Source organism: Myxine glutinosa, chromosome 6 (genome assembly GCF_964187855.1).
Source record: "Myxine glutinosa chromosome 6, kmMyxGlut1.1, whole genome shotgun sequence".
Taxonomy (NCBI): domain Eukaryota; kingdom Metazoa; phylum Chordata; class Myxini; order Myxiniformes; family Myxinidae; genus Myxine; species Myxine glutinosa.
This window is the reverse complement of record NC_136266.1, coordinates 60,358,866-60,373,827: the sequence shown is the minus strand read 5'-3', so window position 1 is coordinate 60,373,827 and position 14,962 is coordinate 60,358,866. Positions and strand designations below refer to the sequence as shown.

Genomic DNA, 14,962 nt, shown 5'->3' with positions numbered 1-14,962 from the left:
TGTGTATTTAAATTTGATGAATGAAGAAAAACCTTTGAACACACAGAACACTTGTGCGGCAGTGCGGCTTCTCTCCCGTGTGAATTAGTTTGTGTGTATTTAAATTTGATGAACGACGAAAAACCTTAGAACACACACCACACTTGAACGGTTTCTCCCCCATGTGAATTAGTTTGTGTGTATTTAAATTTGATGAATGAGGAAAAACCTTCGAACACACACCACACTTGTACGGTTTCTCCCCCATGTGAATTAGTTTGTGTGTATTTAAATTTGATGAATGACAAAAAACCTTTGAACACGCAGAACACTTGTGCGGCTTCTCTCCCATGTGAATTAGTTTGTGTGCATTTACATTTGATGAATGACGAAAAACCTTTGAACACACAGAACACTTGTACGGTTTCTCCCCCATGTGAATTAGTTTGTGTGTATTTAAATTTGATAAATGACGAAAAACCTTAGAACACACACCACACTTGTACGGTTTCTCCCCCATGTGAATTAGTTTGTGTGTATTTAAATTTGATGAATGACGAAAAACCTTTGAACACACAGAACACTTGTGCGGCTTCTCTCCCGTGTGAATTAGTTTGTGTGTATTTAAATTGGATGAATGACGAAAAACCTTAGAACACACACCACACTTGAACGGTTTCTCCCCCATGTGAATTAGTTTGTGTGTATTTAAATTTGATGAATGACGAAAAACCTTAGAACACACACCACACTTGTACGGTTTCTCCCCCATGTGAATTAGTTTGTGTGTATTTAAATTTGATGAATGACGAAAAACCTTTGAACACACAGAACACTTGTGTGGCTTCTCTCCCGTGTGTATTAGTTTGTGTACAATTAAATTTGATGAATGACGAAAAACCTTCAAACACACACCACACTTGTACGGTTTCTCCCCCATGTGAATTAGTTTGTGTGTATTTAAATTTGATGAATGACGAAAAACCTTCAAACACACACCACACTTGTGCGGCTTCTCTCCCGTGTGAATTAGTTTGTGTGCAATTAAATTTGATGAATGACGAAAAACCTTCAAACACACAGAACACTTGTGCGGCTTCTCTCCCGTGTGAATTAGTTTGTGTGTATTTAAGTTTGATGAATGACGAAAAACCTTCAAACACACAGAACACTTGTGCGGCTTCTCTCCCGTGTGAATTAGTTTGTGTGCATTTAAATATGATGAATGACGAAAAACCTTTGAACACACACAACACTTGTACGGTTTCTCCCCCATGTGAATTAGTTTGTGTGTATTTATATTTGATGAATGACGAAAAACCTTAGAACACACACCACACTTGTACGGTTTCTCCCCCATGTGAATTAGTTTGTGTGTATTTAAATTTGATAAATGACGAAAAACCTTAGAACACACACCACACTTGTATGGTTTCTCCCCCATGTGAATTAGTTTGTGTGTATTTAAATTTGATGAATGACGAAAAACCTTTGAACACACAGAACACTTGTGCGGTTTCTCCCCCATGTGAATTAGTTTGTGTGTATTTAAATTTGATAAACAACGAAAAACCTGAGAACACACACCACACTTGTACGGTTTCTCCCCCATGTGAATTAGTTTGTGTGTATTTAAATTTGATGAATGACGAAAAACCTTTGAAAACACAGAACACTTGTGCGGCTTCTCTCCCATGTGAATTAGTTTGTGTGCATTTAAATTTGATGAATGACGAAAAACCTTTGAACACACAGAACACTTGTACGGTTTCTCCCCCATGTGAATTAGTTTGTGTGTATTTAAATTTGATGAATGACGAAAAACCTTAGAACACACACCACACTTGTACGGTTTCTCCCCCATGTGAATTAGTTTGTGTGTATTTAAATTTGATAAATGACGAAAAACCTTAGAACACACACCACACTTGAACGGTTTCTCCCCCATGTGAATTAGTTTGTGTGTATTTAAATTTGATGAATGACGAAAAACCTTTGAACACACAGAACACTTGTGCGGCTTCCCTCCCATGTGAATTAGTTTGTGTGCATTTAAATTTGACTAGGGCATGCCCGTAGATAGATGAATGACGAAAAACCTTTGAACACACAGAACACTTGTACGGTTTCTCCCCCATGTGAATTAGTTTGTGTGTATTTAAATTTGATGAATGACGAAAAACCTTAGAACACACACCACACTTGTACGGTTTCTCCCCCATGTGAATTAGTTTGTGTGTATTTAAATTTGATGAATGACGAAAAACCTTCAAACACACACCGCACTTGTACGGTTTCTCCCCCATGTGAATTAGTTTGTGTGTATTTAAATTTGATGAATGACGAAAAACCTTCAAACACACACCACACTTGTACGGTTTCTCCCCCATGTAAATTAGTTTGTGTGTATTTAAATTTGATGAATGACGAAAAACCTTCAAACACACACCACACTTGTACGGTTTCTCCCCCATGTAAATTAGTTTGTGTGTATTTAAATTTGATGAATGACGAAAAACCTTAGAACACACACCACACTTGTACGGTTTCTCCCCCATGTGAATTAGTTTGTGTGTATTTAAATTTGATGAATGACGAAAAACCTTTGAACACACAGAACACTTGTGCGGCTTCTCTCCCATGTGAATTAGTTTGTGTGTATATAAATTTGATGAATGACGAAAAACCTTAGAACACACACAACACTTGAACGGTTTCTCCCCCATGTGAATTAGTTTGTGTGTATTTAAATTTGATGAATGACGAAAAACCTTTGAACACACAGAACACTTGCACGGTTTTTCCCCCATGTGAATTAGTTTGTGTGTATTTAAATTTGATAAATGACGAAAAACCTTAGAACACACACCACACTTGAACGGTTTCTCCCCCATGTGAATTAGTTTGTGTGTATTTAAATTTGATGAATGACGAAAAACCTTTGAACACACAGAACACTTGTGCGGCTTCTCTCCCATGTGATTTAGTTTGTGTGTATTTAAATTTGATGAATGACGAAAAACCTTAGAACACACACCACACTTGAACGGTTTCTCCCCCATGTGAATTAGTTTGTGTGTATTTAAATTTGATGAATGACGAAAAACCTTAGAACACACACCACACTTGTACGGTTTCTCCCCCATGTGAATTAGTTTGTGTGCATTTAAATTTGATGAATGACGAAAAACCTTCAAACACACACCACACTTGTACGGTTTCTCCCCCATGTGAATTAGTTTGTGTGTATTTAAATTTGATGAATGACGAAAAACCTTCAAACACACACCACACTTGTTTGGCTTCTCTCCCGTGTGAATTAGTTTGTGTGCAATTAAATTTTATGAATGACGAAAAACCTTCAAACACACAGAACACTTGTGCGGCTTCTCTCCTATGTGAATTAGTTTGTGTGTATTTAAATTTGATGAATGACGAAAAACCTTCAAACACACAGAACACTTGTGCGGCTTCTCTCCCGTGTGAATTAGTTTGTGTGCATTCAAATATGATGAATGACGAAAAACCTTTGAACACACACAACACTTGTATGGTTTCTCCCCCATGTGAATTAGTTTGTGTGTATTTAAATTTGATAAATGACGAAAAACTTTAGAACACACACCACACTTGTACGGTTTCTCCCCCATGTGAATTAGTTTGTGTGTATTTAAATTTTATGAATGACGAAAAACCTTAGAACACACACCACACTTGTACGGTTTCTCCCCCATGTGAATTAGTTTGTGTGTATTTATATTTGATGAATGACGAAAAACCTTTGAACACACAGAACACTTGTGCGGCTTCTCTCCCGTGTGAATTAGTTTGTGTGTATTTAAATTTGATGAATGACGAAAAACCTTAGAACACACACCACACTTGAACGTTTTCTCCCCCATGTGAATTAGTTTGTGTGTATTTAAATTTGATGAATGACGAAAAACCTTTCAACACACAGAACACTTGTACGGTTTCTCCCCCATGTGAATTAGTTTGTGTGTATTTAAATTTGATAAATGACGAAAAACCTTAGAACACACACCACACTTGTACGGTTTCTCCCCCATGTGAATTAGTTTGTGTGTAGTTAAATTTGATGAATGACGAAAAACCTTTGAACACACAGAACACTTGTACGGTTTCTCCCCCATGTGAATTAGTTTGTGTGTATTTAAATTTGATGAATGACAAAAACCTTAAAACACACACCACACTTGTACGGTTTCTCCCCCATGTAAATTAGTTTGTGTGTATTTAAATTTGATGAACTAGGGCATGCCCGTACTATATCTATATCTAAAATTATATCCCCCCCTCTATTTACATGAAATGGTTTGGTCCATGAAATGTTTTGGTCCATTCGCAACGCCAAAGCGAACGGCGAACGCTTTACATGAAATGGTTTGGTGCATGAAATGTTTTGGTCCATTCGCAACGCCAAAGCGAACGGCGAACGGCTTGCGAGTACAGTGACAATCCCCCCGGGGTTTTAATTAGTTTTAAAACATAGTTTAACGCCAACATAGCGCCAACATAGTTTGCAAACGTGAAATAAATGAATACGCTCTCAAATGTGCCATCCGAGGCAGAGTGTGTCCGCCACGTTCGGCACACGCGATAGCTCGCTGCTCTCTGATTGGTTGAATCGTTTTTTGGACATAGCTCGGTAAGTAATTGTCCGATTAATATGAAACCTTGAAAAGGCACATCCTCGGGTCCCCAGCAATATACCTGGCAAGTTTAAAGTATATCGGACCCGTGGTTGTCGAGAAACAGCGGTCACAGACAAACAAACGTACAAACGTACAAACAAACAAACACACAGAGATTACTGGAATTATAGATAGATGACGAAAAACCTTAGAACACACACCACACTTGTACGGTTTCTCCCCCATGTGAATTAGTTTGTGTGTATTTAAATTTGATGAATGACGAAAAACCTTTGAACACACAGAACACTTGTACGGTTTTTCCCCCATGTGAATTAGTTTGTGTGTATTTAAATTTGATAAATGAAGAAAAACCTGAGAACACACACCACACTTGTACGGTTTCTTCCCCATGTGAATTAGTTTGTGTGTATTTAAATTTGATGAATGACGAAAAACCTTTGAACACACAGAACACTTGTGCGGTTTCTCCCCCATGTGAATTAGTTTGTGTGTATTTAAATTTGATAAATGACGAAAAACCTTAGAACACACACCACACTTGTACGGTTTCTCCCCCATGTGAATTAGTTTGTGTGTATTTAAATTTGATGAATGACGAAAAACCTTTGAACACACAGAACACTTGTGCGGCTTCTCTCCCATGTGAATTAGTTTGTGTGCATTTAAGTTTGATGAATGACGAAAAACCTTCAAACACACAGAACACTTGTGCGGCTTCTCCCCCATGTGAATTAGTTTGTGTGTATTTAAATTTGATAAATTACGAAAAACCTTAGAACACACACCACACTTGTACGGTTTCTCCCCCATGTGAATTAGTTTGTGTGTATTTAAATTTGATGAATGACGAAAAACCTTAGAACACACACCACACTTGAACGGTTTCTCCCCCATGTGAATTAGTTTGTGTGTATTTAAATTTGATGAATGACGAAAAACCTTTGAACACACAGAACACTTGTACGGTTTTTCCCCCATGTGAATTAGTTTGTGTGTATTTAAATTTGATAAATGACGAAAAACCTTAGAACACACACCACACTTGTACGGTTTCTCCCCCATGTGAATTAGTTTGTGTGTATTTAAATTTGATGAATGACGAAAAACCTTTGAACACACAGAACACTTGTGCGGTTTCTCCCCCATGTGAATTAGTTTGTGTGTATTTAAATTTGATAAATGACGAAAAACCTTAGAACACACACCACACTTGTACGGTTTCTTCCCCATGTGAATTAGTTTGTGTGTATTTAAATTTGATGAATGACGAAAAACCTTTGAACACACAGAACACTTGTGCGGCTTCTCTCCCATGTGAATTAGTTTGTGTGCATTTAAATTTGATGAATGACGAAAAACCTTTGAACACACAGAACACTTGTACGGTTTCTCCCCCATGTGAATTAGTTTGTGTGTATTTAAATTTGATGAATGACGAAAAACCTTAGAACACACACCACACTTGTACGGTTTCTCCCCCATGTGAATTAGTTTGTGTGTATTTAAATTTGATGAATGACGAAAAACCTTCAAACACACACCACACTTGTACGGTTTCTCCCCCATGTGAATTAGTTTGTGTGTATTTAAATTTGATGAATGACGAAAAACCTTCAAACACACACCACACTTGTGTGGCTTCTCTCCCGTGTGAATTAGTTTGTGTGCAATTAAATTTGATGAATGACGAAAAACCTTCAAACACACAACACTTGTGCGGCTTCTCTCCCATGTGAATTAGTTTGTGTGTATTTAAGTTTGATGAATGACGAAAAACCTTCAAACACACAGAACACTTGTGCGGCTTCTCTCCCGTGTGAATTAGTTTGTGTGCATTTAAATTTGATGAATGACGAAAAACCTTCAAACACACAGAACACATGAACGGGTTTTCCCCCATGTGAATTAGTTTGTGTGTATTTAAATTTGATAAATGACGAAAAACCTTAGAACACACACCCCACTTGTACGGTTTCTCCCCCATGTGAATTAGTTTGTGTGTATTTAAATTTGATGAATGACGAAAAACCTTTGAACACACAGAACACTTGTGCGGTTTCTCCCCCATGTGAATTAGTTTGTGTGTATTTAAATTTGATGAATGACGAAAAACCTTAGAACACACACCACACTTGTACGGTTTCTCCCCGATGTGAATTAGTTTGTGTGTATTTAAATTTGATGAATGACGAAAAACCTTTGAACACACAGAACACTTGTGCGGCTTCTCTCCCGTGTGAATTAGTTTGTGTGTATTTAAATTTGATGAATGACGAAAAACCTTAGAACACACACCACACTTGAATGGTTTCTCCCCCATGTGAATTAGTTTGTGTGTATTTAAATTTGATGAATGACGAAAAACCTTTGAACACACAGAACACTTGTACGGTTTCTCCCCCATGTGAATTAGTTTGTGTGTATTTAAATTTGATAAATGACGAAAAACCTTAGAACACACACCACACTTGTACGGTTTCTCCCCCATGTGAATTAGTTTGTGTGTATTTAAATTTGATGAATGACGAAAAACCTTTGAACACACAGAACACTTGTGCGGTTTCTCCCCCATGTGAATTAGTTTGTGTGTATTTAAATTTGATAAATGACGAAAAACCTTAGAACACACACCACACTTGTACGGTTTCTCCCCCATGTGAATTAGTTTGTGTGTATTTAAATTTGATGAATGACGAAAAACCTTTGAACACAGAACACTTACAGGGCTTCTCTCCCATGTGAATTAGTTTGTGAGCATTTAAATTTGATGAATGACGAAAAACCTTTGAACACACAGAACACTTGTACGGTTTCTCCCCCATGTGAATTAGTTTGTGTGTATTTAAATTTGATAAATGACGAAAAACCTTAGAACACACACCACACTTGTACGGTTTCTCCCCCATGTGAATTAGTTTGTGTGTATTTAAATTTGATGAATGAAGAAAAACCTTTGAACACACAGAACACTTGTGCGGCAGTGCGGCTTCTCTCCCGTGTGAATTAGTTTGTGTGTATTTAAATTTGATGAACGACGAAAAACCTTAGAACACACACCACACTTGAACGGTTTCTCCCCCATGTGAATTAGTTTGTGTGTATTTAAATTTGATGAATGAGGAAAAACCTTCGAACACACACCACACTTGTACGGTTTCTCCCCCATGTGAATTAGTTTGTGTGTATTTAAATTTGATGAATGACAAAAAACCTTTGAACACGCAGAACACTTGTGCGGCTTCTCTCCCATGTGAATTAGTTTGTGTGCATTTACATTTGATGAATGACGAAAAACCTTTGAACACACAGAACACTTGTACGGTTTCTCCCCCATGTGAATTAGTTTGTGTGTATTTAAATTTGATAAATGACGAAAAACCTTAGAACACACACCACACTTGTACGGTTTCTCCCCCATGTGAATTAGTTTGTGTGTATTTAAATTTGATGAATGACGAAAAACCTTTGAACACACAGAACACTTGTGCGGCTTCTCTCCCGTGTGAATTAGTTTGTGTGTATTTAAATTGGATGAATGACGAAAAACCTTAGAACACACACCACACTTGAACGGTTTCTCCCCCATGTGAATTAGTTTGTGTGTATTTAAATTTGATGAATGACGAAAAACCTTAGAACACACACCACACTTGTACGGTTTCTCCCCCATGTGAATTAGTTTGTGTGTATTTAAATTTGATGAATGACGAAAAACCTTTGAACACACAGAACACTTGTGTGGCTTCTCTCCCGTGTGTATTAGTTTGTGTACAATTAAATTTGATGAATGACGAAAAACCTTCAAACACACACCACACTTGTACGGTTTCTCCCCCATGTGAATTAGTTTGTGTGTATTTAAATTTGATGAATGACGAAAAACCTTCAAACACACACCACACTTGTGCGGCTTCTCTCCCGTGTGAATTAGTTTGTGTGCAATTAAATTTGATGAATGACGAAAAACCTTCAAACACACAGAACACTTGTGCGGCTTCTCTCCCGTGTGAATTAGTTTGTGTGTATTTAAGTTTGATGAATGACGAAAAACCTTCAAACACACAGAACACTTGTGCGGCTTCTCTCCCGTGTGAATTAGTTTGTGTGCATTTAAATATGATGAATGACGAAAAACCTTTGAACACACACAACACTTGTACGGTTTCTCCCCCATGTGAATTAGTTTGTGTGTATTTATATTTGATGAATGACGAAAAACCTTAGAACACACACCACACTTGTACGGTTTCTCCCCCATGTGAATTAGTTTGTGTGTATTTAAATTTGATAAATGACGAAAAACCTTAGAACACACACCACACTTGTATGGTTTCTCCCCCATGTGAATTAGTTTGTGTGTATTTAAATTTGATGAATGACGAAAAACCTTTGAACACACAGAACACTTGTGCGGTTTCTCCCCCATGTGAATTAGTTTGTGTGTATTTAAATTTGATAAACAACGAAAAACCTGAGAACACACACCACACTTGTACGGTTTCTCCCCCATGTGAATTAGTTTGTGTGTATTTAAATTTGATGAATGACGAAAAACCTTTGAAAACACAGAACACTTGTGCGGCTTCTCTCCCATGTGAATTAGTTTGTGTGCATTTAAATTTGATGAATGACGAAAAACCTTTGAACACACAGAACACTTGTACGGTTTCTCCCCCATGTGAATTAGTTTGTGTGTATTTAAATTTGATGAATGACGAAAAACCTTAGAACACACACCACACTTGTACGGTTTCTCCCCCATGTGAATTAGTTTGTGTGTATTTAAATTTGATGAATGACGAAAAACCTTAGAACACACACCACACTTGTACGGTTTCTCCCCCATGTGAATTAGTTTGTGTGTATTTAAATTTGATGAATGACGAAAAACCTTTGAACACACAGAACACTTGTGCGGCTTCTCTCCCGTGTGAATTAGTTTGTGTGTATTTAAATTTGATGAATGATGAAAAACCTTAGAACACATACCACACTTGAACGGTTTCTCCCCCATGTGAATTAGTTTGTGTGTATTTAAATTTGATGAATGACGAAAAACCTTTGAACACACAGAACACTTGAATGGGTTTTCCCCCATGTGAATTAGTTTGTGTGTATTTAAATTTGATAAATGACGAAAAACCTTAGAACACACACCCCACTTGTACGGTTTCTCCCCCATGTGAATTAGTTTGTGTGTATTTAAATTTGATGAATGACGAAAAACCTTTGAACACACAGAACACTTGTGCGGCTTCTCTCCCGTGTGAATTAGTTTGTGTGTATTTAAGTTTGATGAATGACGAAAAACCTTCAAACCCACAGAACACTTGTGCGGCTTCTCTCCCGTGTGAATTAGTTTGTGTGCATTTAAATATGATGAATGACGAAAAACCTTTGAACACACACAACACTTGTACGGTTTCTCCCCCATGTGAATTAGTTTATGTGTATTTAAATTTGATAAATGACGAAAAACCTTAGAACACACACCACACTTGTACGGTTTCTCCCCCATGTGAATTAGTTTGTGTGTATTTAAATTTGATGAATGACGAAAAACCTTAGAACACACACCACACTTGTACGGTTTCTCCCCCATGTGAATTAGTTTGTGTGTATTTAAATTTGATAAATGACGAAAAACCTTAGAAGACACACCACACTTGTATGGTTTCTCCCCCATGTGAATTAGTTTGTGTGTATTTAAATTTGATGAATGACGAAAAACCTTTGAACACACAGAACACTTGTGCGGTTTCTCCCCATGTGAATTAGTTTGTGTGTATTTAAATTTGATAAACAACGAAAAACCTTAGAACACACACCACACTTGTACGGTTTCTCCCCCATGTGAATTAGTTTGTGTGTATTTAAATTTGATGAATGACGAAAAACCTTTGAACACACAGAACACTTGTGCGGCTTCTCTCCCATGTGAATTAGTTTGTGTGCATTTAAATTTGATGAATGACGAAAAACCTTTGAACACACAGAACACTTGTACGGTTTCTCCCCCATGTGAATTAGTTTGTGTGTATTTAAATTTGATGAATGACGAAAAACCTTAGAACACACACCACACTTGTACGGTTTCTCCCCCATGTGAATTAGTTTGTGTGTATTTAAATTTGATGAATGACGAAAAACCTGAGAACACACACCACACTTGTACGGTTTCTCCCCCATGTGAATTAGTTTGTGTGTATTTAAATTTGATGAATGACGAAAAATCTTTGAACACACAGAACACTTGTGCGGCTTCTCTCCCGTGTGAATTAGTTTGTGTGTATTTAAATTTGATGAATGATGAAAAACCTTAGAACACATACCACACTTGAACGGTTTCTCCCCCATGTGAATTAGTTTGTGTGTATTTAAATTTGATGAATGACGAAAAATCTTTGAACACACAGAACACTTGAACGGGTTTTCCCCCATGTGAATTAGTTTGTGTGTATTTAAATTTGATAAATGACGAAAAACCTTAGAACACACACCCCACTTGTACGGTTTCTCCCCCATGTGAATTAGTTTGTGTGTATTTAAATTTGATGAATGACGAAAAACCTTTGAACACACAGAACACTTGTGTGGTTTCTCCCCCATGTGAATTAGTTTGTGTGTATTTAAATTTGATAAATGACGAAAAACCTTAGAACACACACCACACTTGTACGGTTTCTCCCCCATGTGAATTAGTTTGTGTGTATTTAAATTTGATGAATGACGAAAAACATTTGAACACACAGAACACTTGTGCGGCTTCTCTCCCATGTGAATTAGTTTGTGTGCATTTAAATTTGATGAATGACGAAAAACCTTTGAACACACAGAACACTTGTACGGTTTCTCCCCCATGTGAATTAGTTTGTGTGTATTTAAATTTGATGAATGACGAAAAACCTTAGAACACACACCACACTTGTGCGGCTTCTCTCCCGTGTGAATTAGTTTGTGTGCAATTAAATTTGATGAATGACGAAAAACCTTCAAACACACAGAACACTTGTGCGGCTTCTCTCCCGTGTGAATTAGTTTGTGTGTATTTAAGTTTGATGAATGACGAAAAACCTTCAAACACACAGAACACTTGTGCGGCTTCTCTCCCGTGTGAATTAGTTTGTGTGCATTTAAATATGATGAATGACGAAAAACCTTTGAACACACACAACACTTGTACGGTTTCTCCCCCATGTGAATTAGTTTGTGTGTATTTATATTTGATGAATGACGAAAAACCTTAGAACACACACCACACTTGTACGGTTTCTCCCCCATGTGAATTAGTTTGTGTGTATTTAAATTTGATAAATGACGAAAAACCTTAGAACACACACCACACTTGTATGGTTTCTCCCCCATGTGAATTAGTTTGTGTGTATTTAAATTTGATGAATGACGAAAAACCTTTGAACACACAGAACACTTGTGCGGTTTCTCCCCCATGTGAATTAGTTTGTGTGTATTTAAATTTGATAAACAACGAAAAACCTGAGAACACACACCACACTTGTACGGTTTCTCCCCCATGTGAATTAGTTTGTGTGTATTTAAATTTGATGAATGACGAAAAACCTTTGAAAACACAGAACACTTGTGCGGCTTCTCTCCCATGTGAATTAGTTTGTGTGCATTTAAATTTGATGAATGACGAAAAACCTTTGAACACACAGAACACTTGTACGGTTTCTCCCCCATGTGAATTAGTTTGTGTGTATTTAAATTTGATGAATGACGAAAAACCTTAGAACACACACCACACTTGTACGGTTTCTCCCCCATGTGAATTAGTTTGTGTGTATTTAAATTTGATGAATGACGAAAAACCTTAGAACACACACCACACTTGTACGGTTTCTCCCCCATGTGAATTAGTTTGTGTGTATTTAAATTTGATGAATGACGAAAAACCTTTGAACACACAGAACACTTGTGCGGCTTCTCTCCCGTGTGAATTAGTTTGTGTGTATTTAAATTTGATGAATGATGAAAAACCTTAGAACACATACCACACTTGAACGGTTTCTCCCCCATGTGAATTAGTTTGTGTGTATTTAAATTTGATGAATGACGAAAAACCTTTGAACACACAGAACACTTGAATGGGTTTTCCCCCATGTGAATTAGTTTGTGTGTATTTAAATTTGATAAATGACGAAAAACCTTAGAACACACACCCCACTTGTACGGTTTCTCCCCCATGTGAATTAGTTTGTGTGTATTTAAATTTGATGAATGACGAAAAACCTTTGAACACACAGAACACTTGTGCGGCTTCTCTCCCGTGTGAATTAGTTTGTGTGTATTTAAGTTTGATGAATGACGAAAAACCTTCAAACCCACAGAACACTTGTGCGGCTTCTCTCCCGTGTGAATTAGTTTGTGTGCATTTAAATATGATGAATGACGAAAAACCTTTGAACACACACAACACTTGTACGGTTTCTCCCCCATGTGAATTAGTTTATGTGTATTTAAATTTGATAAATGACGAAAAACCTTAGAACACACACCACACTTGTACGGTTTCTCCCCCATGTGAATTAGTTTGTGTGTATTTAAATTTGATGAATGACGAAAAACCTTAGAACACACACCACACTTGTACGGTTTCTCCCCCATGTGAATTAGTTTGTGTGTATTTAAATTTGATAAATGACGAAAAACCTTAGAAGACACACCACACTTGTATGGTTTCTCCCCCATGTGAATTAGTTTGTGTGTATTTAAATTTGATGAATGACGAAAAACCTTTGAACACACAGAACACTTGTGCGGTTTCTCCCCATGTGAATTAGTTTGTGTGTATTTAAATTTGATAAACAACGAAAAACCTTAGAACACACACCACACTTGTACGGTTTCTCCCCCATGTGAATTAGTTTGTGTGTATTTAAATTTGATGAATGACGAAAAACCTTTGAACACACAGAACACTTGTGCGGCTTCTCTCCCATGTGAATTAGTTTGTGTGCATTTAAATTTGATGAATGACGAAAAACCTTTGAACACACAGAACACTTGTACGGTTTCTCCCCCATGTGAATTAGTTTGTGTGTATTTAAATTTGATGAATGACGAAAAACCTTAGAACACACACCACACTTGTACGGTTTCTCCCCCATGTGAATTAGTTTGTGTGTATTTAAATTTGATGAATGACGAAAAACCTTAGAACACACACCACACTTGTACGGTTTCTCCCCCATGTGAATTAGTTTGTGTGTATTTAAATTTGATGAATGACGAAAAACCTTTGAACACACAGAACACTTGTGCGGCTTCTCTCCCGTGTGAATTAGTTTGTGTGTATTTAAATTTGATGAATGATGAAAAACCTTAGAACACATACCACACTTGAACGGTTTCTCCCCCATGTGAATTAGTTTGTGTGTATTTAAATTTGATGAATGACGAAAAATCTTTGAACACACAGAACACTTGAACGGGTTTTCCCCCATGTGAATTAGTTTGTGTGTATTTAAATTTGATAAATGACGAAAAACCTTAGAACACACACCCCACTTGTACGGTTTCTCCCCCATGTGAATTAGTTTGTGTGTATTTAAATTTGATGAATGACGAAAAACCTTTGAACACACAGAACACTTGTGTGGTTTCTCCCCCATGTGAATTAGTTTGTGTGTATTTAAATTTGATAAATGACGAAAAACCTTAGAACACACACCACACTTGTACGGTTTCTCCCCCATGTGAATTAGTTTGTGTGTATTTAAATTTGATGAATGACGAAAAACATTTGAACACACAGAACACTTGTGCGGCTTCTCTCCCATGTGAATTAGTTTGTGTGCATTTAAATTTGATGAATGACGAAAAACCTTTGAACACACAGAACACTTGTACGGTTTCTCCCCCATGTGAATTAGTTTGTGTGTATTTAAATTTGATGAATGACGAAAAACCTTAGAACACACACCACACTTGAATGGTTTCTCCCCCATGTGAATTAGTTTGTGTGTATTTAAATTTGATGAATGACGAAAAACCTTTGAACACACAGAACACTTGTACGGTTTCTCCCCCATGTGAATTAGTTTGTGTGTATTTAAATTTGATAAATGACGAAAAACCTTAGAACACACACCACACTTGTATGGTTTCTCCCCCATGTGAATTAGTTTGTGTGTATTTAAATTTGATGAATGACGAAAAACCTTTGAACACACAGAACACTTGTGCGGTTTCTCCCCCATGTGAATTAGTTTGTGTGTATTTAAATTTGATAAATGACGAAAAACCTTAGAACACACACCACACTTGTACGGTTTCTCCCCCAT

At 37.1% G+C, this 14,962-nt stretch overlaps 1 protein-coding gene across 1 annotated transcript; it reads right to left on the bottom strand.

The window, feature by feature from the left end:
* Window positions 1–7: 7 nt before the first annotated feature.
* LOC144892712 (uncharacterized) lies at window positions 8–14,794 on the bottom strand. The gene is given in 10 exon segments (XM_078781026.1): window positions 8–1,552; window positions 3,003–3,926; window positions 5,010–6,185; window positions 6,436–7,369; window positions 7,371–7,525; window positions 7,786–8,541; window positions 8,626–9,045; window positions 12,069–12,992; window positions 13,664–14,167; window positions 14,252–14,794. Coding segments are annotated over 10 exon segments (7,881 nt in total).
* Between the last annotated feature and the right edge of the window lie 168 nt (window positions 14,795–14,962).